The sequence below is a fragment of the Spermophilus citellus genome (genome assembly GCF_964194105.1).
Source record: "Spermophilus citellus genome assembly, chromosome: 17".
Classification (NCBI taxonomy): domain Eukaryota; kingdom Metazoa; phylum Chordata; class Mammalia; order Rodentia; family Sciuridae; genus Spermophilus; species Spermophilus citellus.
The window spans coordinates 72,898,751-72,919,932 of NC_138199.1; the positions used below are offsets into that span (position 1 = coordinate 72,898,751).

Below are 21,182 nucleotides of genomic sequence, written 5' to 3' on the forward strand. Positions count from 1 at the left end.
GGGAACACTTCTAATATCAGGATGACACAGCAGGGATGACCAATGTGCAGGAGTGGAGAGGGGTGGCTGCTGGTCTGGGAAGGGTGTTCAGGGCTCTTCTCGGCCTCTCACTGGCAGATGTTCCCAATTACTGAGCCAGAAGAGATGCTGCATGTCACAGGAATAAAATTACTATCAGGAGCCATCCACAGTCCCATAAGGAGGTAAGGGAGAGGCCATTCCTGGTCCTCTCCTTCCTTAGGACAGCCCAGGATGATGAGAAGCAGTAAGGCAAAGGCCTGGCAGTTTTGATTCTGAGGTAGGCATTGTTGAAGCGTCAAGGGCAGCTGCAAGGGCTGTGCTTTTCTATTTTGTGCTGGGAACTGAACCCAGTGATATTTTACCACTGAGCTACATCCCCAGCCCTTTTTATTGAGATGAGGTCTTGCTAACTCTCCCTGACTGGTCTTGAACTTGTAATACTTCTGCCTCAGCCTCCTGAGTTGGGACTTTGGGTGTGCACAACCACACTCACCATTATGCTTTCTAAACTCTAATTCCGTAGTAGTAAAAAATAAGGCTGTTGAAACCCAAGATCAGTGCTGCCTATGGATGGGCTAGAATCAAGTCTTGAGAGACTCTTGGTGCTTTCTCTCAGGCAGGACATAGCAAGTCTTTATAAAACTGCCCGTTTTTAAAGTTTTGAGTAATAAGTAGACTAATCAATAATACTATCATATAATATTTATCAATGCTGTTGGCACATAACAAAAAAATCCAGCTGTCTTGTTTGTGCTCTCGAGATGTCTGTCCCAGGATCTGAGGGTGGGGTCTGCAAGCCTGTATTATTACTAAGCCCCTCTGCCCCAATTCTGAAGAACAGCCAGGTTGGAGACCCACTTGCTCCCAAAGGGCAATGTAAACTAGGTGAGTTGAAGAGAGAGGATCCAAGAGTCCTGACTCCCTGACCTAACCCCTTATGGTTTTAAGTTTTTAAGTAAAGCAGGGGGAAAAAAGATACAGAGTGAAGAATTCATTGTATGTTTATTATTCACAGTTAATCACTACCTACCAAATGCTATCCGCAGAGTTAAAGGATTAAGTACATAGGTCTTTTTATTTAAACACTGATTTTTTTTTAAATATATACACACAAAACTTAGTTCAGCAAGGCTTCATGATATACACCAATTTCAAAATAAAACAATCAAATGGTCCAGGGGTAGAACGCCAGAGAGTTCTCTTATCATAAGTGGGGAAAGGAGGAGCAGAAGGAGAGGGAGCCAAGAGAGGTGAGGACTGCTTGGGCCAGAAGAGTCAACGTCTCCTGGGCCTTAAGGCTCTCCAGGCCAAGTCCATTTCCACAAGCAGAGTCCAGCGGAGATTCCACTGACCCCTAGGAACACAAAGGGCAAAGGCTACCAACTTCCAGGGAGAGAAAGAGAGGTGACCTTGTTTTTGTTAGGGGAAGGGTGACTGTGTGGAGAGAAGCAGTTAGCAGGCACACTGCTACGAGGGACCGAGAGTCAGCAGAAGGTAGACAGAGCTCTGAGTGGCCTGGCCTTCCTGTCTTTCCCACTTCACCTTCCTCAACTCCTCCGGCTTCCAAGGATGGGATGTTGGGAATAGGTGCAAACACAATCCTCTGTGAAAGAGACATGAAAGCCAGTCTTGCTTCCTGCCACTACCCCCTTGAAGGTCAGGGGACACATAAGTGAAAGCCTGGACCTAAATTTAAGAGCAAGAAAAACAAAAAGTGAATACTCTGAATTCTCACCCCAGCATAGGCATAATAAGGTTGGACTTGTGAAGACTGAAAATGGCTTAGGTGCCATTTTCTGCCTTCCTTATCTGCAACCTGCTGGCTCCAGGAGTTTGTGCCTGGCAGACTCTGGGGATAGGAGGGCAGAGCACACCTGAGACCTGGAGGTCAAGCACTGTGCCGCCCTTGTAACCAGATGCACCAGGCTTGTGGGGTCAGCAGCTGCTCCACTGCTCACGGCCAGCATCGAGGGCCTCATAAGTACTGAAGCTGAGCTGCAGACACTCCTGGCTCAGTACAGGAAGGTCACCCACCTTCAGTTGTACTGTCTCCTTTCTCTACCCCGCTTTCCCTTCTCCTGAAGAAAAACTGTTTACACAGAGTAGGGGACAAATTGGCTGAAAAGCTCTGGACTGTTTTTAACTTATTTTAAAACAAAACAGAAGCCACCACGCCTAAGCAACCCTTGAAATAAGGAAAAAGGCACTATGAAGAAACAACACCATCAATGACACTGGGAACGAAGAGAGAGAGGCGCAGGTTTGCAGTCTGACTTTCTCAGGAAGCCATAGGGCAGGCAGCATGCCTCCCTCCTGACTCTAGTTCCAATGTGATGAAATACCTGGGGGAAAACCCAGCTGAGGCAGCTGCCCTGCAGCTCCTGCTGTGTGTGCATATGGAGGACAGACTCACTGTTCTCCTTTCAGTCATTTTTACTAAGACAGACATTTTGCATAGAGAAAATACAGCCCACTTGATTTCTTTTCTTTTATTATTGGCATCAGCTGGGACTATATGAGGCCTTAAATTCATGCACCGAAGGACAGAGAAAAAGGATGAGAAAAAGGACATAGGAAGGGAAACAGAAGCAGTGGTGAGAATCTGTAATAAAAACTCTTAATTCAATAGGTAAGTTTTGGCATTTTGATATCCAACACCCCACCCACCCCCCAAAGTTCCAACCAAAGTGAGAAGGTCACCAGTGTAACCCAGCCAGGTGTTCTGAGCTCCCTCACAGGCTGCTGTTACAGGCAGCTTGTGGGTATGTTTCTTTTGTGTTTTCAATTTCTTTAAATAATCTCTTCTTGATTCTTAGACGTTCCGGTTCACGGGGGTAACATAATTGCGGGGAAACATGCCGGTCTGCCCGTGGCAAGCCCCCTTCCACCAGTTGGGGTCTGAGTTATCCATGACATGAATGAAGTCTCCCCGGCGGAAGCCCAGCTCACCGTCCTCCTGGGGGTCAAAGTCAAAGAGGGCCTGGACGTATGTTGGCTGCTGCAAAAGAGGAACAGGGAAACACACACGCCATTCCTGATCCTGCTAACAGCTCTGTAAGCCCAACCGTTTACAAGGGGGAATAAATATGCGCTAATTCTCATTTTTCCTGAAGTAGCTACACTGTGCATCCTCCCTCATTTATTCTTTCTTCTTTTTTTTTTTTCCCTCTTTTTTGGTACCAGAGATTGAACCCCGGGGCGCTTAGCCACTGAGCCACATCCCTAGCCCTTTTTATGTTTTTATTTTGAGGCAGGGTCTAAGTTGTTTAGGGCCTAAGAAGCTGAGGTTGGCTTTGAACTTGCAATCCTCCTGCCTCAGTCCCAAATTACTGGGATTGCAGGAATCTACCACCACACCCAGCTTATTCTTACATTTCCTAGGTTCCCTAAATGGTTTTTAGGGTAATCTTTCACCAATGCTCAAAGACTATTGGGGCATATCTCACTGTGGGCAGCCAAAGTGTCACATCATCAAATAGGAGTGATAGGGAGGTTGAGGATGGGGGGAAAGTTGGGTTTTGTTGGTAGACTTTAAAATCTTTTCATTCCTATCACTTATAATACCCTTAAGGTTTTATAGGGTTAAAAGGGTGAGAGTTTGAATAAAAGTCAAACTAGCCATAAGTTATGGCTGGGATATAAGGAGTAGGAATGAGTGTGGACCGCACTCCCCGACAGGTCTGACCTTCTTCACAATCTGCTTTCAAGTACAACATCTAAAAAGTATGTTAAGAATTGTGTCCCTAGAGAGGCAGGTGGCATACTAGCAACACTGCCTCAAAGAAGTGCCCCTGAAAAAGGCAAAACCATCTTATTTTAAACTACAGATCTTCAACATAAACTAGAGGTGACGTTCTGAATGATGTGACGGAAGCCCCAGAAGTCTTCCTCTGGAGGGTACCTTCTGGCTTAAGGAGCTATTCCTCCCTGCCAGACATAATCCCAAGCTCTCTCCTGGGAGCTCAGGCTTACCTGTGGCACCTGCTCTATGTCTCGAAGGAATATCTGCTGGTTTCTGGACACAGATGTCGATCTGTGGTAATCTACCAATTCATTCAAAGAATTGAATTTCACCACCCAGAGGAAATACTTTCCAGCTCCGTCCCGGAGCACCTTGAAGTGCTGCACATCATTTCCAAACCTGGGAAGGCAGAGAGAACACATGTGAAAGGTCAAAGTGCACTGAGCTGGTTAGTCAGGGGCTGTCTGTCCATGTTGGTGTGGACAGAACCTTTTCTGGCAACATTTCTCACAGGGCCCAGGCTGGAGAAAGTTGGGGCAGTCACTGAGCATTGCTGCTGAGGGTTACCAGGAACAACACGAAGAGGGAGAACCTCACCCACCAGTTTGACTCATGATGCTTGTAAGATAATCAAGAATATCCTTGAAGGTTCCTCAATAGACTAGGAATGGAACTCTATTTTTTAAAAAATTTTTAATTTTTTTTTAAAGAGAGAGTGAGAGAGGAGAGAGAGAGAGATTTTTTTTTTTTTTTTAAAGAGAGGAAAGGGGGGCTGGGGATGAGGCTCAAGCGGTAGCGCGCTCGCCTGGCATGCGTGCGGCCCGGGTTCGATCCTCAGCACCACATACCAGCGAAGATGTTGTGTCCGCCGAGAACTAAAAAATAAATAAATAAATATTTAAAAAAAAAAAAAAAAAAAAAAAGAGAGAGGAAAGGGAGGGAAAGGGAGGGAGGGAGAGAGAGAGAATTTATTTATTTATTTATTTTAGTTCTCGGCGGACACAACATCTTTGTTGGTATGTGGTGCTGAGGATCGAACCCGGGCCGCACGCATGCGAGGCGAGCGCGCTACCGCTTGAGCCACATCCCCAGCCCAAAATTTTTTTAATATTTATTTTTTAGTATTCGGCGGACACAACATCTTTGTTTGTATGTGGTGCTGAGGATCGAACCTGGGCCGCACGCATGCCAGGCGAGCACGCTACCGCCTGAGCCACATCTCCAGCCCCAAAGAATGGAACTCTAGTTAGACCATTCTTTGGTATGGAGGAATGGATAAGAAAAAACACGGTATAAATACATAATGGTGTTTTATTCAGCTATAAAGAAAAAATGCAATTAAGTCATTTGCAGGAAAATGGATGGAACTTCAGACCATTATGTTACATGAAATAAGTCAAACTCAAAAGGGGAGGGGATGTTCTAACCTACCACACACTTGTGGCCTGCACTGTGCCAAATAAAAGACTTAACTGACTTCCTTTGAAATAAAAATAATTAAAATGTGATATGACATTTTAAAACTAGAAAATATGGGACAGGAAATAAAGTAAGAGGGATTAGAAATACTTCCAATGGTTCTCTTATAACTGGGAATAAATTTTTCATTCGAGAATTTTGGTTTACTTTCCCCTTTCCATGAGAAAAAGGATATGCTGGACAATAAAATAACTTCTCCATTGCCAGATAATATACTTCCTTTTGCACTATTAAAAACTGCTTGTGTGTGACTGGTACTGACTCATAGGGTCCGTTAAAGCCACATCTGGCTAGAACAGAAGCTACGTGAGGACTCTGCTATCCTGCTGGGTGCCATGCCCTCAAAAGGAACTTCATGCACATTCATTCAATGAATGGAGGCTGTCCTCTTGTCTTAGAGCTTCAATAAACCAAACACTTCCTGAAGGTTATCAGGCAGGTGGCAGCACTGAGCTTCAAGCCAAGCATCTGCAAACCACACAGTTGTTCCCGGGGAACCTCAGGGGTATGTCCCAAGACACTGGGTGGATGCCTGAAAGCATGAATAATATTAAATTCTATACAGGGTTTACTATAAACATACACACCTGTGATAAAGTTTAATTTTCAGTAAGATTAAGAATAAAACAACAGTCACAATATGATGCAATTAATAAAAATTATTTAAAGCATATGAGTTGTTTATTTCTGGAATTTCCCACTTAATATTTTCCGACTGCAATTGACCTTGGGTAACTGAAACTAAGGAAGGCAAAACTGCAAATAGGGGTGACTGCTTCCCAAGTCACTAGGATTACAGCAGGTGCTGTAATAAAAAACACAGTATATAATGAATGTGCATGAAGTGCCCTGCTCAAGCACAGTATTTTAAATTACTGACTGAATATCTTAAAACTAGAGAAATATCTCAGAGACTTGGTATTTCTTGAATTCCCTTTGCAAAGATATTTGTTTTAAGGACAGTTATGACATCTGCTTCATATTTTATTTCTGAAATAATAAAACTCCTCAAAAGATTTTGATAAAAGGGAATGGTTTGGTCTTCTTGGTTTGCAGTGGGAGCGTGTGCAGTGATTGGTGAACAGGCAGTCACAGCTCAACACTGACAGGCCTGGTGGCTCTGGCTGCTGCCCTCTGATTACTTACTTGTCACCCTCATCTTAAACTGCTTAATTTCCATGTGGGTCAGTATAAAATGTAAGGAAAACATCAACTACTCAGGAGGTCAAGAGAGAAGGATCAAACACTGGAGGCCAGCCTGGGCAACTTGGTGAGACTCTGACTCAAAAATAAAAAGTATAATAATGAATGAATGAATGAATGAATGTATGAATGAATAAATAAATAAATAAATAGGGTTGGGGTATGGGAATGCTACTTAGTGGTAGACAGCCCCTGGGTTCAATGTTTAAAAAAAAAAAATAAGGAAAACAATGATTTGAGCTAATGAGAAACACAATGATTTTGATTTCACAGATTCACCCCAGAATGTTCCTCATTAGAATCTTACTCAAATATGCTCAAATACTTCAAAAAGCCTTTGTTACCAGATGAAAACTGTGATTATTATAACACAGTTTTCACATGGTGGAAATAAAAACTACATTGCAAGTGTATTTGTGAGATATTCCAAATATCACCTGAAACCTCTCTTATCTTCACTTAGAAAAATAACACAACTGCTGGGTGCGGTGACTATGCCTGTGATCCTAGCTACATGGGAGGCTGAGGCAGGAGGCAGGAAAGTTCAAGGCCAGCCTGGGCACCTTAGTGAGACCCTACTTCAAAATAAAAAATAAAAAGGGCTGGGGATGTAGCTCAGTGGTAAGAGTGCCCCTGGGTTCAAGTCCCAGTAATCCCACCCCACAAAAAGGAGAGTAACCTATGATAAAATAGTGCTTCTCCATATGTAAACGATGAAGCAGTTTGTAAGATTCCTTGGGGGTTTCCTATAATAATATAGGAACTAGAAAAGGACTAAAAGTAAAAAACTATGGACAATGTAACTCAAAATCCTCACTTCACAGATGAGGTGTGACTTTCACAGACTCCTTAAAGTCCCAGCTGCTATTCACTAAGATTCCCAAGGTGAGACTCCTTTCTTCCCCATTCCCTGATTACCAGCTCCATTAGGGAAGTAAACCCAAATCCCTCACAGTGCTGTGTGTACCAGGGATTGAGCCCAGGACTGCTTAACCACTGAGACACATCCCCAGTCCTTTTTATTTTGAGACAGGGTCTTGCTAAGTTGCTTAGGGTCTCATTAAATTGCTGAAGCTAGCTTCGAACTTGGAATCCTCCTGCTTCAGCCTCCTGAGCCTCTGGTAACACAAGTGTGAGCCATCACGCCCAGCTCTCATGGTGACCTTTTGAAGTTAGTGAGAGAGGCCTAGGACGGGGCTGATAGAGGTAAGCTGGCTCTCTGGTAAAGGCAAGCAAAGGCAGCTAAAATGGCAACCAAGTTATTCTGTTATGGAGTGGCAGGAATCCCAGCAAGGGCAGGGAAACCGAGAGTGGTCGTGATTAGGGAAAACTGGCAGCAAGTACTGTCTGAGAGGACTACTCCTCAGTTCCACTGCAGAATCTAAGCTAGTGTTGCTAGAACCAAGTTTTATGAGGAACTAGACATTAGGATTTTAAGGTAAAATTAAAAATACTGATTAGGCTACACCTCTACCAGTTTGTATGTAGCCGGACACCTGATCAATGGCCTCACGACTTAGTGAATCAGGCACAGGCTTCCAGCAACCACAGCAGGAAATACTTACTTGACGGAGAGGGAGAAATCCCCAGGAGCACTCTCACTCTCTCGGATTAGAAATGCCCCATCGTGCCTCTGTTTGCTAAGCATTTCTTCTGCCTTGGCTCTGGGGATTTTGCCAAAAAACCACCTAAGGAAGGAAGACAAACCAGTCAACATCTGTTTCTCCACAAAGAAACGGATGTCCAGCCTTAAATGTGAGTAACAGAACACCTCTTGCCAGAGGAAGGGGTTCACCCTTACCTTTTGGTCTCACTGTGCCCAAGACGGGAGGACATTGGGTAGGGTCCTCCCTAAAAGATGGACTTTCAAATGGCTTCACCCCATCCACTTCCCAGAAAGTGACTCATCAAGGCACTATCACTATCAAAGGTCACTCTTTCTATAGAGGAAGAAACTTGAAAATGGGCCTTCCAAATCAAAGTCCTCCAGTTCCCAACCCACTCATTAGAAAGGTGCCCAGGAGAGTCCCAGGCCTATGGGTAAATGATCCAGGCTTGTTAGAGACAACAATGACACTTCTTGCAGCCAATGGATAAAACTGCAGCTCTGCCTCAGTGGGAAGAGGGACACAGGGGAAGGGAGGAAATTTGGAAGGCCCAGAACTTGGTGGTGGGGCTAATTCTATTAAAAGTCCAAAGGGAGAAGGTTCAGGCTGTGAGAAGGCAGCCTCTACCAGTTATGAAAGTCAGCATTCCTCTCAGGACCTTTCTCTGGAGTCACTGCTCAGTGTTCAGTTTTCAAAAGCCACCTGGAAGGGGCTGAGAACATGGCTCAGTAGCAGAAAACTTGTCTAACAAGCTTGAAACACTGAGTTCAATCCCCAGCACTGCAAAAAACCAAAAACTCAAAACCCCCACAACATTGAGAACATCAAAATTTACCACATGCGCAGGAGCTGGTTGCGAAATTCAGATTTTTCATTTGAACCAAGTTATAGACTTTTCTGCTCCTAATGGTCATTCACTTTGGTCATAAGAAAAAGTGGCTGAATTACTGGAAAACTATGGGAGCAACTGGCCTGTGGCTCAACAGGAGGAGGGGACATCTCTAAAAGAGCTCAAGGCCATGGCTGCCTGGCTATTTCAAATGAAAACCATTACCAATTAGGATGGAAGAATGGTGAAGACAATGTTCTTTCCACAATCATCTTCAATGTTTAATTATTTTTAAAAAGCAAAATCATTTACAGCTAAGACCTACCTTACATGGTAACTAGCATTCATTTAATTTGCAAACTATAATGCACCAATCAGTCCATTAAAGTTGTAAATATAACCCTTCTATCTATCCTACTTAGAAGCAACCACACTACAAGGCATTTTTAAAACACTACATCACTCTGAAGTTCAGGCAGAAGGATGCAAGCTGCTGAGAGAGAGAATCAGAAGCTGCCCCAAATCTACTTACTCATGTCTTTCCCACTTTGCCTGCTCTGATGCCAGGCTGCAGAGGTGCTTGTACAACGCCCTCACCCCTTCTACAAATATTCAAGGGCAAGTCCTGCAGTGCCTGGGAATTAGGCCACACAAAAGAAATTCCATAATAATAGACAAGAATGATCTCTGAAGATGAAAGAATAGCTACCAGCAGAGAGGCACATTTTCAGTTCCCTGGTGCTTTCAAGGGTAGGCTATACTTGTGAGCAGTGTACATCTGACTGGCCACTGCTAGGGGAGGAACCACAGCTGCTGGGAGGACCCACAACAGGCTTGCCTTCACTCCCACAATGCACTGAGGTGGAGGGGAGGTCCTTAAAAACTATTCTCTTCTCTTGGACCTCAAGATCTTCCCAACTTGTTTGTTGTTTGGTTGGTTGGTTCATTTGTTCGTTCATTCATTCATTCATTTTTGCAGTACTAGGGTTAGAACTCAGGGACATGTTACCACTGAGCTACAATCCCAATTCTTCTTGAGACAGGGTCTTGCTAAGTTGTCCAGGCTGGCCTCAAACTTACCATCCTTCTGCTTCAGCCTCCTTTGTACCTAGGGTTATAGGTGTGTGCCACTGTGCCTAGCCATCTTCTTTTTCAGGGTACCAGAGATTGAACTCAGGGGCATTGAACCACTGAGCCACACCCCTAGCTCTATTTTGTATTTTATTTAGAGACAGGGTTTCACTGAGTTGCTTAGCTGAGGCTGGCTTTGAACTTGTGATCTTCCTGCCTTAGCCTCCCAAGCTGCTGAGATTACAGGTTCCATCTTTTCTTTTTAAAAGGTATAATAAAGTAATGAATATGAATTAAAATGGCCTACATATACATGAATGCAAATAAAAAGAGACTTCCTCGGGCTGGTGTTGTAGCTCAGTGGTAGAGTGCTTTCCTAGCATGTGTGAGGCACTGGATTTGATCCTCAGCACTCATACAAATAAATAAAATAAAGGTATTGTGTCCATCTACAACTAAAAAATTAAAGATTTCCTGGATCCCCCCAAGCAGCAACTTGCTGGCAGCTGTATATATTTCTAGACCTTTCCTCAGGGGCATAAATCCACATAAGTTACAATGTTTTCTTGTCCTAACGAACTCAATTTCATTTCCAATTTAAAAGAAAATCATAGTGAACTGTAAGTTGCTATACAGAAAAGTGCTCAAATTTGAAGATTTATAATTAAACACATCTTTGTTATAAAAACCTAGATCACAAACTGGAAAATTACTTTGAAGACCATTTCACTAAACAAAGATTTCTTGTGTATCTCATGAAATACTCATACTCCCCTTTTGACAGACATCCCATGAAGCAGAAGGGAATCATGCATGTAATTAAGAGCTAGCATCAATTAAAACACCTAGCCACCACCACTCTGTAGCCACACTGCATTTTATATCATTTATAAAATTGATAGTCTTTATTAATTATTTTACAATATCGAGAACTGAACCCCAGGGCACTTTACTAACTGAGCTAAAATGAAACTTTTGGAGACGGGTTCTCACAGGGCACAGTGGCACATGCCTGACAGACATCTCAATGACTCAGGAGGCTGAGGCAGGAGAATTACAAGTTCATGGCCAGCCTGGGCAACTTAGCAAGATTTTGTCTCAAGAAAAAAAAAAAAAGAGAGCGAGCGAGAGAGAGAGAGAGCGCGCGCGCAAGAGAGAGAGAAACGTGTGCACGCATGAGCAAGCACATGAGCATCCAGCTAAATTGCCCAGGCAGGTCTGGCTTCTTTATTATTGCTATTCTGGGTATGGAACCCAGGACCTCATGCATGCTAGGTAAACTCTACCACTGAGCTACACAAACATGACAAGGTTCTGTTAGTGGTGATACTTATGGGTAACTATGTGCCTCTAGTCAATGTTCTACAAATCTTTAAAAAGATGGGATTGGTACTAAACTAGAAACAGCAAGGGAGAAAGCCAAGGGGAGGAGAGATTCATTTTCCAATTTAATTATTTAGAGCATGCCAGAGGCTCCTGTCTATAAGTAATTCCTGTGAGGAGCACGTATGTGGATCCACGCCAGCCCATAGCACTCCTGCCACAGCATTGTTGTAACAACTGTTTCGTGGTCTGTGTTCCATATGCTAACACAAACACTACACCAGGAGAGGTGGTACTTCCATTTTATATTTCCCTTTTCCTCTCCAACAAATAAAGAAAGAGAGGAGAGTCCTTGTCTCTGCATTATACCACATCTATGTCTACTCACCTGGCAGTCCCACGGGGGCGGGAGCATGTGCTTGTAAAGTTACAGTTTCACACAGGCACAAGCATGGTTTTTTCTAGCAATATGGGTAGGCTTGGAGAAAGAAGAGCTTTTGAATTTCAGTTTCCCTTTTCAGAGCATAAAGTGGAGGAGCACTGCCTGCCCTTCAGCAGGTCTGTGATTAACCACCCAGTAGAGTTCCTGTTCAACAGTTTCTTGGCAGCTCTTTTATATAAACGGGAAGGTCAAGGCGTGAGAGTGACTTTCCAATCAAGGTCAGTAATGACAATTTCACCAAAGATGTGGCCTTTCCTATCTTCTCTCAACAGACTGATTCAAAATGCTTATGTTGCTGGGCATGGTGGCATATGCCTGTACCCCTAGCTACTCTGTGATCCCAGCTACTTAGGAAGCTGAGGCAGGAAGATGGCAAGTTTGAGGCAAGCCTCAGCAATTTATTTATTTATTTATTTATTTTTTTAAAGAGAGAGTGAGCGAGTAGAGAGAGAGAGAGAGAGAATTTTAATATTTATTTTTTAGTTATCGGCGGACACAACATCTTTGTTTTTTTAATATGTGGTGCTGAGGATTGAACCCGGGCCACACGCATGCCAGGTGAGCGAGCTAACCACTTGAGCCACATCCCCAGCCCAAGCCTCAGCAATTTAGTGAGATACAGTCTCAAAACAATTTTTAGGGCTGGGGATGTAGGTTAGTGGGAAAGTGCCCCTGGATCCAGTCTCTAGTAATTACACAAAAGAAGAAAATAGAAATGATCATTTTTGAAGTAGAAGCAGGGCCAGGCAAAGAGGAGTGGGTGAGATGGGAGGTCGGCAGCCTTCAAGGATCCTCAGGGTCCCACTATGCTGATTATTTATATAAAGCAGAAAATTCAAAATTCTTACTACTCTCAGCAACTTGGAGGAGAACACATTTCCTTCCAACTGAAACATGAACACTAACATGGAAGAACAAGCACTTACAGAGAACTATTTCCTACAACACCAAGCTTGGCATACTCTCACAAGGTTACCCAGCATACCAACACAAAACCATGTGGTAAGTACCTTCTCTGAAACTCAAGAAGTGTGGAATTACGGAACACATCTGGCCCAAGGGTTTTAAAGAAAAAGGTATGGACTTGCAAAGTATTGTTTTATTTTTGAAGATAACTGATAGGTATTAATCTAAAATGTATACCATTACTATTGTACTATCATTATATACAACGATTAACATACAAGGTCAACATGCTGGGCTCGTTCCCCAAACAGATAGAATAAATAGCATGACATTCATCACGATGGTCTCTGTTTTAAAAACAGTATTTGAAACAAGCAGGTGGGCCCTGCCTTGGCAGATCATGAGCCCCACTTACGGGTGTGGTTTCATTTCTATGTAGTTCTTGGGAATGAAGCCATCCTTCCCATTGAGCTCTGCCTTGTACCAGTTCTGATCACATTCTTCATTCAAAACCTGAAAAGAAGAAAAACAAATCAATCATTCCCTTTCCACTTTCAAAAGGGTAGCCACAAGACAATTATGCCACCCCTAAGTTTGTGAAAGGTCTTATTTGAAGTATTAGCCAACCTCCAGAATTCACAGGGATCCAATCACAGGATTCCCCAAAAGCTTCTCTACTTTTCTGCAAGGATGGGATGTCCACCAAGCAGCTCCACAGTGCTGCTGCTTAAAGCACAATCACAGGCCCTTGCATGGAAAGACTATTGACCAAGAATGAATCCTGCTCACTTCAACAACCTTCAAGACCCATGTGGTGTCCAGGTTAGATAATGCTAATGTGATTAACAACCCAGCAGAGATCCTGTTCAACAGCTACTTGGCAGTTTTGTTTTTTTGTTTTTTTTTTAAAGAGAGAGTGAGAGAGGGGAGGGAGAGAGAATTTATTCATTTATTTATTTTAGTTCTCGGCGGACACAACATCTTTGTTGGTATGTGGTGCTGAGGATCGAACCCGGGCTGCACGCATGCGAGGCGAGCGCGCTACCGCTTGAGCCACATCCCCAGCCCCACTTGGCAGCTCTTTTATGTAAGGGAGAAGGTCAAGGCGTGAGAGTGGGCTTCCAAGCCCACCAACCAGCACAACTCAGGTATAAGGTATTTAATCCCTAAGCCTTCTATGAAAACAGGTCTAGAAAAATGAAACGGCAGGCTGGGGATGCAGCCTGGCATGCAGGGGGCCCTGAGTTCAATATCCCTAACAACAAACCATACACCCACACAGAGAGGAAGAAAGTAAAGAAAGAAAGATGAAATGGCACAATAAATGCTGGAGACTTAAAAAAGTGTATGGGGGGGGGTGGTTACTGTTGGTGGGTTTGCAAATTAGTAGTACCACTAAGGAAATCAGTATGCAGGTTCCTCAAAAGACTAGGCATGGAACCACCATATGACTATTATACTAATCCTTCGTATTTATCTTCAAAAATTAAAGTCATCATACTATAGTAATACATGCATACCCATGCTTATAGAAGCACAATTCATAATAGCCAAACTATGGAACCAACCTAGCTGTCCACCAATGGACGAATGGATAAAGAAAACATAGTATATACATAAGAGTCAATAAAGAATTGTCATAAAGAAAAATGAAATTATGTCATTTGCAGGAAAATGAATGGAACTAGACACCATTAGACAAAATAAGTCTAACTCAGAAGATTAAGGGTCATGTTTTCTCTCCTATGTGGAAGCTAGAGAGGAAAAAGGAAAATGTGGAGGCAGATCTTATGAAAATCAAAGGAACATCAGTGGAGGAAGGGGGCCAAGGGTTGGGAGGTGTGTATGGTAGGGAGTGATGGGGACTGAAATTTTGGCCAAATTATAGTTATATTGCATAATGTGTGCATATACAAATATGTAAAAAGAAATTCCATTAGTATGTACAACTATAATGTACCAATAAAAATGGTGGGGGGAAAAGATGAAATGGCTACCCAAGATTATAAGCTATTAACCTCCCATACCTAAGAACCACGTGCAGGTTTTCAGATTCCAAATGAATGTTCTCTCCAATGCTGCCTCCTGTGAATTAGACAGGCCAGGCCATGAGACTAATCTGAAAATACAAACACACCCTAGGAATTCTAAACTGGCTACACAAGGCAAAAGGCAGAAGGTATTTTAAGAGAGAAAACAGATGTGACAACAACAACTCCAGACCAGTGAGCAAAGGGAATGTGGACTAGTAAGTGGAGTGGTATTACTATATACCACACTGCAAAGTTCTGAAAGGAAGCTGATAAAATTTTTTACAAAATGATTTATTTGAGATGCTGAACAATGCTGTACCCATAGCCAAATTGAAAACTGGAATGCTTTAAGGTGTTTGAGGTTAGTGCATTAACTGACATTTCGAAGTGAAATGTGTAACAGTAGAAAGGGTAGACAAGGCTGATCAGCCAGGCTGCATTAATGACCACTGAGGCTCATTCAGTTCCAAACAGAAGCCTGGCCTGAACTTTACCACATCGGTGCTTAAGTGTGATGCTGGCCAGCCTCTAGCCACAGCTGTCAGTCACTGGGTTTAAGCATACATATGTATACAATAACATGGCAAATCCAATGACAGCTGGTAAGTGTGAACAGTAAGTGCTTTAAAAATTAGATACTACTGAACCTGGCAGTCTTAATGTTCCGAAGAGTCACATACATATAGTATGGTGATGAAGTTTATCTTTATTTTTTCCCTTAAAAAATTTCTAAAGCTTTGAGGATATAAAAGGATTCACACACACATACACACACAAAATTCATAATTTTTAAAAACATTTATTGTTTAGTTGTAGGTGGACACAATATCTTTATTTGTTTTTATGTGGTGCTGAAGATGGAACCCAGTGCCTCATGTATGCTAGGCAAGCACTCTTCTTCTGAGCCCCAGCCCTACAATATTCATAATTTTTGAACCTTCATTTGAACACCGAACTGTGCTGTGGCAAGCAGAGGTATTTTATTGTTTATAAAGGTACTGAAGAGCCAGGCACAATGGCACCTCTGTAATCCCAGTTACTGGGGAGGCTGAGGCAGGGGGATCACTAGTTGAGGCCAGCCTGGGCAACTTACCAAGACCTTGTCTCAAAAAATAAAGAGCTAAGGATGTAACTTCACAGAGCACCCCTGGGTTCATTCCTCAGTACCACAAAAAGGGGTGAGGGGCATACTGAGGACAAATGTTGAGGAAGGAGAGTGCTCCCAGGCCCACCATGCCAGCTGCCCATCCCTGCAGCACAGGAGGGCGCTCAACACTTAAAAGCCTGTGAGGAGAGGAGCTACTTACAAAGTTGCTTAAGGCTCAGATTCTGTTATTAACAAAAGGGCAATTGGGCACGCCCCAGGAGCTCCCGGAGCCTCACATTCTTGTTATCTTTACCAAGAAAGAGGTGAATCCCCCTAAGAGGTATCTCCCCCTGCCAAATAAATGAAAGTCCAGGCAACTCCCATACTTAGAACCAATTTAGAACTATGGTTTTCCTTAGGGCAAAGCTATTAGTTGTTGTTTAGAATGCTTTTCTACCCCAGAAGGCAGGGATTTTTTTAAAAAAATATTTTTAGTTGTAGATGGACACAGTGCCTTTATTTTATTCATTTACTTTTATGTGGTGCTGAGGACTGAACCCAGTGCCTCACACATGCTAGACTAGTGCTCCACCACTGAGCCATAACCCCAGCCACAGGGATTTTTTTTTTTTTTTTTTTTTAATGGAACACCAGAGTATGTGAATGGTTACAATTTTGGTTATCTGGAAGTTCCAGTATCCGAATATCACTTTATCAGACAGCCAAGGTGTTGCTGCTGGTGGCTCTAAATCTCTACTCTAGGATTTCAGGAGAGGCTGGTGCTGCTGGAGGCAAAGCGCAGGAGGAAGAGTGAAGCTGCTGGCTCCGGGCACCCTGAGAGTCAGGGACTGGACCTGACTGCACTACAAAAGCACATTAGCTCTCACGTGGACACCCTGAAAAGTCAATTTTTATTTAGATGTTAAGCAAATGAGCAGGCAAGGGACACAGGAACATGAGTTTAAAGTGGAACTAGGAGGAGAGCAGAGCTCTCCGGGGGTGGGCCTGTGCCCACAGGTCTGTGGTTCTAGATGAGAGCTCCTATCTGTCACGAACAATGCTTAAAACCTTGCCAGAGAGCTGGGAACCAGGAAACTTCTTCTGCCACTGTGGCCCCACAGAAGACAGTGAATGGCTGGCTCATCCATCACCTCCTCACAAACCCACCAGCTCGCAACCAAGTTCCAAGGACCATCTCTAGCCATTGCCTCACAGCTGCATTTTCTTTCCAGCCCCCACATTCCCTGAGTTATGACTCGGAAGCCACACAGAACACTAGGGTTTAACGGAAGCAGATCGATCAAGAGATGAGATTACGAGAGGAGGAAGAGCCAAGTTTCAGTGAAGGTTCTTTTTTTCTTTTTTCAAAGACACCTAAAATAATGCTAGCCCAAATCAGGAAGACATGTAAGAGATAGGAATGAGGTGAGCTTTATGCAGGAAAATCTTAAAATATTCCAGTCAACAGAAGGGACATGAGGGGACACTGGAGGTGCTGCCTCTGTTGTATTTCTCAGCTAGGTGCCATGTATGTGGGTGTGTTCAGTCTGTGAAAATTCACTTAACTGTTATGACGGGTAAATTTTTCTTTATGTATATCTTGATCAAAAGTTAGAGCTATTCTGGTTCAGAACATACTGTCATTATGGTTCATTTCACACCTAAGAAAACTCCATCATTGGGGCTGGGGATGTGGCTCACACGGTAGCGCGCTCGCCTGGCATGCGTGCGGCCCGGGTTCGATCCTCAGCACCACATACAAAGATTTGTGTCCACTGAAAACTAAAAAAAAAAATAAATAAAAAGAAATTAAATTTGTGTTAAAAAAAAAAAAAAAGAAAACTCCATCATGGCCTCACACACCTCAGACACAAACTTCACACCCTCAAAAATATATAGGGAAGCAGGAAAAACATAGCAAGCCTTCAGAAACCCCCATGATGACTGCTTTTCATTGCTACTCTATGGAAAAAAAAAAAAGGAATTCCAAGGAAGAAAGTTTTATTCACCACAGAGGACCCAGGGCATTCAGCCTGCTCCACTTCCCCCACACCGTGCACCCTCTTCCCTCACTCTCAACCTGAGACCACTCTAAGATCTCCCTTTAAACTACAATGGGAAGCTTTCTGAATAAAGAGGAAGGAAGGGAGGGACTGAGGGAATCCAGCAATACGAGATGGAGGTCTCAGACCCCATAAGATCTACCTGACCTGATGGCAAGAGCTCAGGATGCATTCCAGAGGCTGCATGCAATGGGTCAAATTCAAATCTCACCCACAATGAATATGGCCCTGGACAAACTACTATTGTTTCCATTTTCTACAGTACAAAGTGGTGATAATGCTTTATACTGAGACAGTCCTAGATCTAGCAACACATGACAATCCTGGGGACTGCATTTTATCTTCCCTAAATTATGTCCATGCCTCAACGCTGTCCCTGTGCACCAACAGTACATAATAAAAGACGACTGAGATTCTTATTTTTTTTAATATTTATTTTTTAGTTGTAGTTGGACACAATACCTTTATTTTTATGTGGTGCTGAGGATCGAACCCAGGGTCTTGCACATGATGGGCAAACACTCCACCACTGAGCCACAACCCCTACCAGAGATTCTCATTTTGTTCTGTAAACATACAAAACTTCCATGCTTACTTTAAAATTATTCTGAAATCCGACTGATTTGTGAGGCTGAGGCAGGAGGATTGAAAATTCAAGTCCAGCCTCAGCAACTTAGCAAGGCCCTATCTCAATACAAAAAGGGCTGGGGATGTAGCTCTGTGTTTAAGTACCACTGGGTTCAATCCCTGATAGAAAGAAAGAAAGGAGGGAGGGAGGGAGGGAGGAAGGAAGGAAGAAACCCACAAACAGAACATACAGTTATGGTCCCCATCAGACTATTCAAAATAGCCTCTAATGCTAATGGCCTGTAGGAGGTTCAATATTTCTTAAAGGCAAAAATTCTATCTATGTGAAGGAATTTGTACAAGGGTGCATATGCATGAAAGGTAAGAACAATTACTATTTTTTTTTCTTTTGGCTACCAGGGATTAAACCCAGGGGCAATTAACCCTGAGCCATATGCCCAGCCCTTTTATATTTTGAGTCAGGGTCTCAATAAGTTGCTTAAGGCCTTGCTTAGGTTGCTGAGGCTGGCTTTGAACTTTCAATCCTCCTGCCTCACCCTCCCAAGTTGCTGGGATTACAGGAGTGCGCCATTACGGTTGGTAAGTAAGAACAATTAAAAGAAAAAAATTTTTTTTGGTAGTTTTAAGTGGACAGCATGCCTTCATTTTATTTGGTTATTTTTATGTGGTGCCGAGGATCAAACCCAGGGCTTCACATGTGCTAGGCAAATGCTCTACCACAGAGCCCCAGCCCCAAGAACAATTACATCGTTAAGCTCTTAAATATTAAAAAAAAACAAACAACAAAACAAAGTAAAAAACCCCAAACACTATTTTTAGCTAGTTCCTGTAATACAGAAATCCAGCATAAGGCTAGGGTGCAGCTCAGTGGTGCAGCACTTGCCTAGGGTATGTGAGGTCCTGGGTTCAACCCCCAGTATTAAACACACACAAAAACTCAACACAAGCTAGTGAGCTTTCCCCAGTCCTCCTTTTTCCTTTTTTTTTTTCTTTCTTTCTCCCCCAGGCCCTGCCTTTCTTTTTTCATACTGGGTATTGGATCCAGGAGTGCTTAATCACTGAGCCACATCTCCAGCCCTTTTTATTTATTTATTTTTTCGTTTTATTTATTTATTTTTTTGTTCCAGGTTTATTGAAAATATTATAGCACAGCAAAAGGATTCAAACAGCTCCATGTGGGTTTTAAAGTTCCTCCCCACTGTAGGCTGAGTGACTGCAAGTTGAAGAAACTGCCGAAGTCCAGGCTTCAGCATTTCTGTAGTGTCAGATCTCTTCAGTGATCTCCAGATTCAGAGCGGAGGCCTGAGGAACATGATTATCTCTCCTTTCTCCTCTTCCTGCAGCTGGTTGGAGGAAGTTCTCTCTGAATCTGCTTCATCATATGGGTGACACAACCTGTGTTCTTGCTGTGAATAATGGTGACCTTGCACATGTGCTTGTGGGTATAGAAGCTGGAGCCCAGGCACATGTACTGCTGCTTGAGATGATCTTGGCCACCTTCTACATGCTTTTGGTGCAAATGCAGCCCTTGTTGGTGGGTCCTAGTAAAAGAGCCTTTTTTTGTTTTTTGAAACAAGGTCTTGCTGTTGCGTAAGGCTTAAGTTGCTGACACTGGCCTTGAACTTGTGATCCCCTCGCCTTAATCTCAGAATTGCTGAGATTATAGGGTGCACCACTTCACCTGGTTACACATTTTTTTTTTAAAGAGACAGGGAGGGGGGGGGAGAGAGAGAGAGAGAGAGAGAGAGAGAGAGAGAGAGATAGAGATAGAGAGAGAATTTTTTTAATATTTATTTTTTAGTTATTGGCAGACACAACATCTTCGTTTGTATGTGGTGCTGAGGATCGAACCTGGGCCGCACGCATGCCAGGCGAGCGCGCTACCGCTTGAGCCACATCCCCAGCCCTGGTTACACATTTTTTAAAGACCTTAGATCCCTAATAATGAACTCTGTGGGGGTTTCTCTAGGGTAACATTCTGGAAGAGCCATTTAAAATCGGTTCTCTTCAGGTACCTGTTACATATTTCATTAGAAACTATCAGAATGTTTGTCACCTCCCTTAGTATGATGGTTACTGCCTCAGTCGAGTCTCACAGATTCATTACCAACACTGAATAAGTGCCATACAATCACCACTTCCATCTGTTACAGGCTTTGTTCAGCATGAGAAACATCTTGGCTGCACTGCTTGCCATCCTTGGTGCCAAACCATGAAATACACCCACGATGCACATAAATCATTATGAACTTTCATAACAAGATGACCAACTTAAAGGTGGCTGGATAGTGAAGGTCCCTGGTCCCACAGAAACTTCCAACTGCTTACTGAGCACACAAATAGTAGCGGTTCTTGGTTCTCGAGTCTGCCCTGTAGGCTGGTCTCCAATTTGAATGGCCAGAGGATAGCTCCACAGGGCCACAGCTGAGTGGAAACACACAGAGCATTTTAAACACTCGAGCCAGCAACATACACTTGGCCACTCAAGACCAGCATGTGAGAAGAAATGAATCGCACTCATTAAGTTCAAAAACACTCCTACAAAAGAGAAAATCTATAGTTATTTATATAATGATATCAAATTAAGAGGATATTTTACCTTTATGTTGTCACCTCTCAGCCGAAATTTATTATCTATGCTACAAAATGCCATTTTAAGCATTCCCCTTGAAATGGGTATTTCTAAAGAACTCTTTTCTTTTGGGATCCAGGAATCCTAAATCCTTTTCTTTAAAGAAAAGGAACCTATTTATCAAACTCTAGGAATCCAAAGAGCATCTGTTGGTCA

The 21,182-nt window shown here is 43.1% G+C and overlaps 1 protein-coding gene across 1 annotated transcript in view; it reads right to left on the bottom strand.

Annotated features, from left to right (window-relative positions):
- Positions 1-1,004: 1,004 nt before the first annotated feature.
- GRB2 (growth factor receptor bound protein 2) overlaps positions 1,005-21,182 on the bottom strand; it is a 69,216-nt gene continuing 49,038 nt past the window's right edge. Inside the window, exons 3-6 of the mRNA XM_081270499.1 lie at positions 13,039-13,136; positions 8,011-8,133; positions 3,994-4,162; positions 1,005-3,019 (exon numbers count right to left, since the gene is read on the bottom strand). Of these exons, the coding sequence (XP_081126625.1) occupies positions 2,834-3,019; positions 3,994-4,162; positions 8,011-8,133; positions 13,039-13,136 (576 nt within the window). The 3' untranslated portion in view covers positions 1,005-2,833. The remainder of the gene's footprint in view (positions 3,020-3,993; positions 4,163-8,010; positions 8,134-13,038; positions 13,137-21,182) is intronic.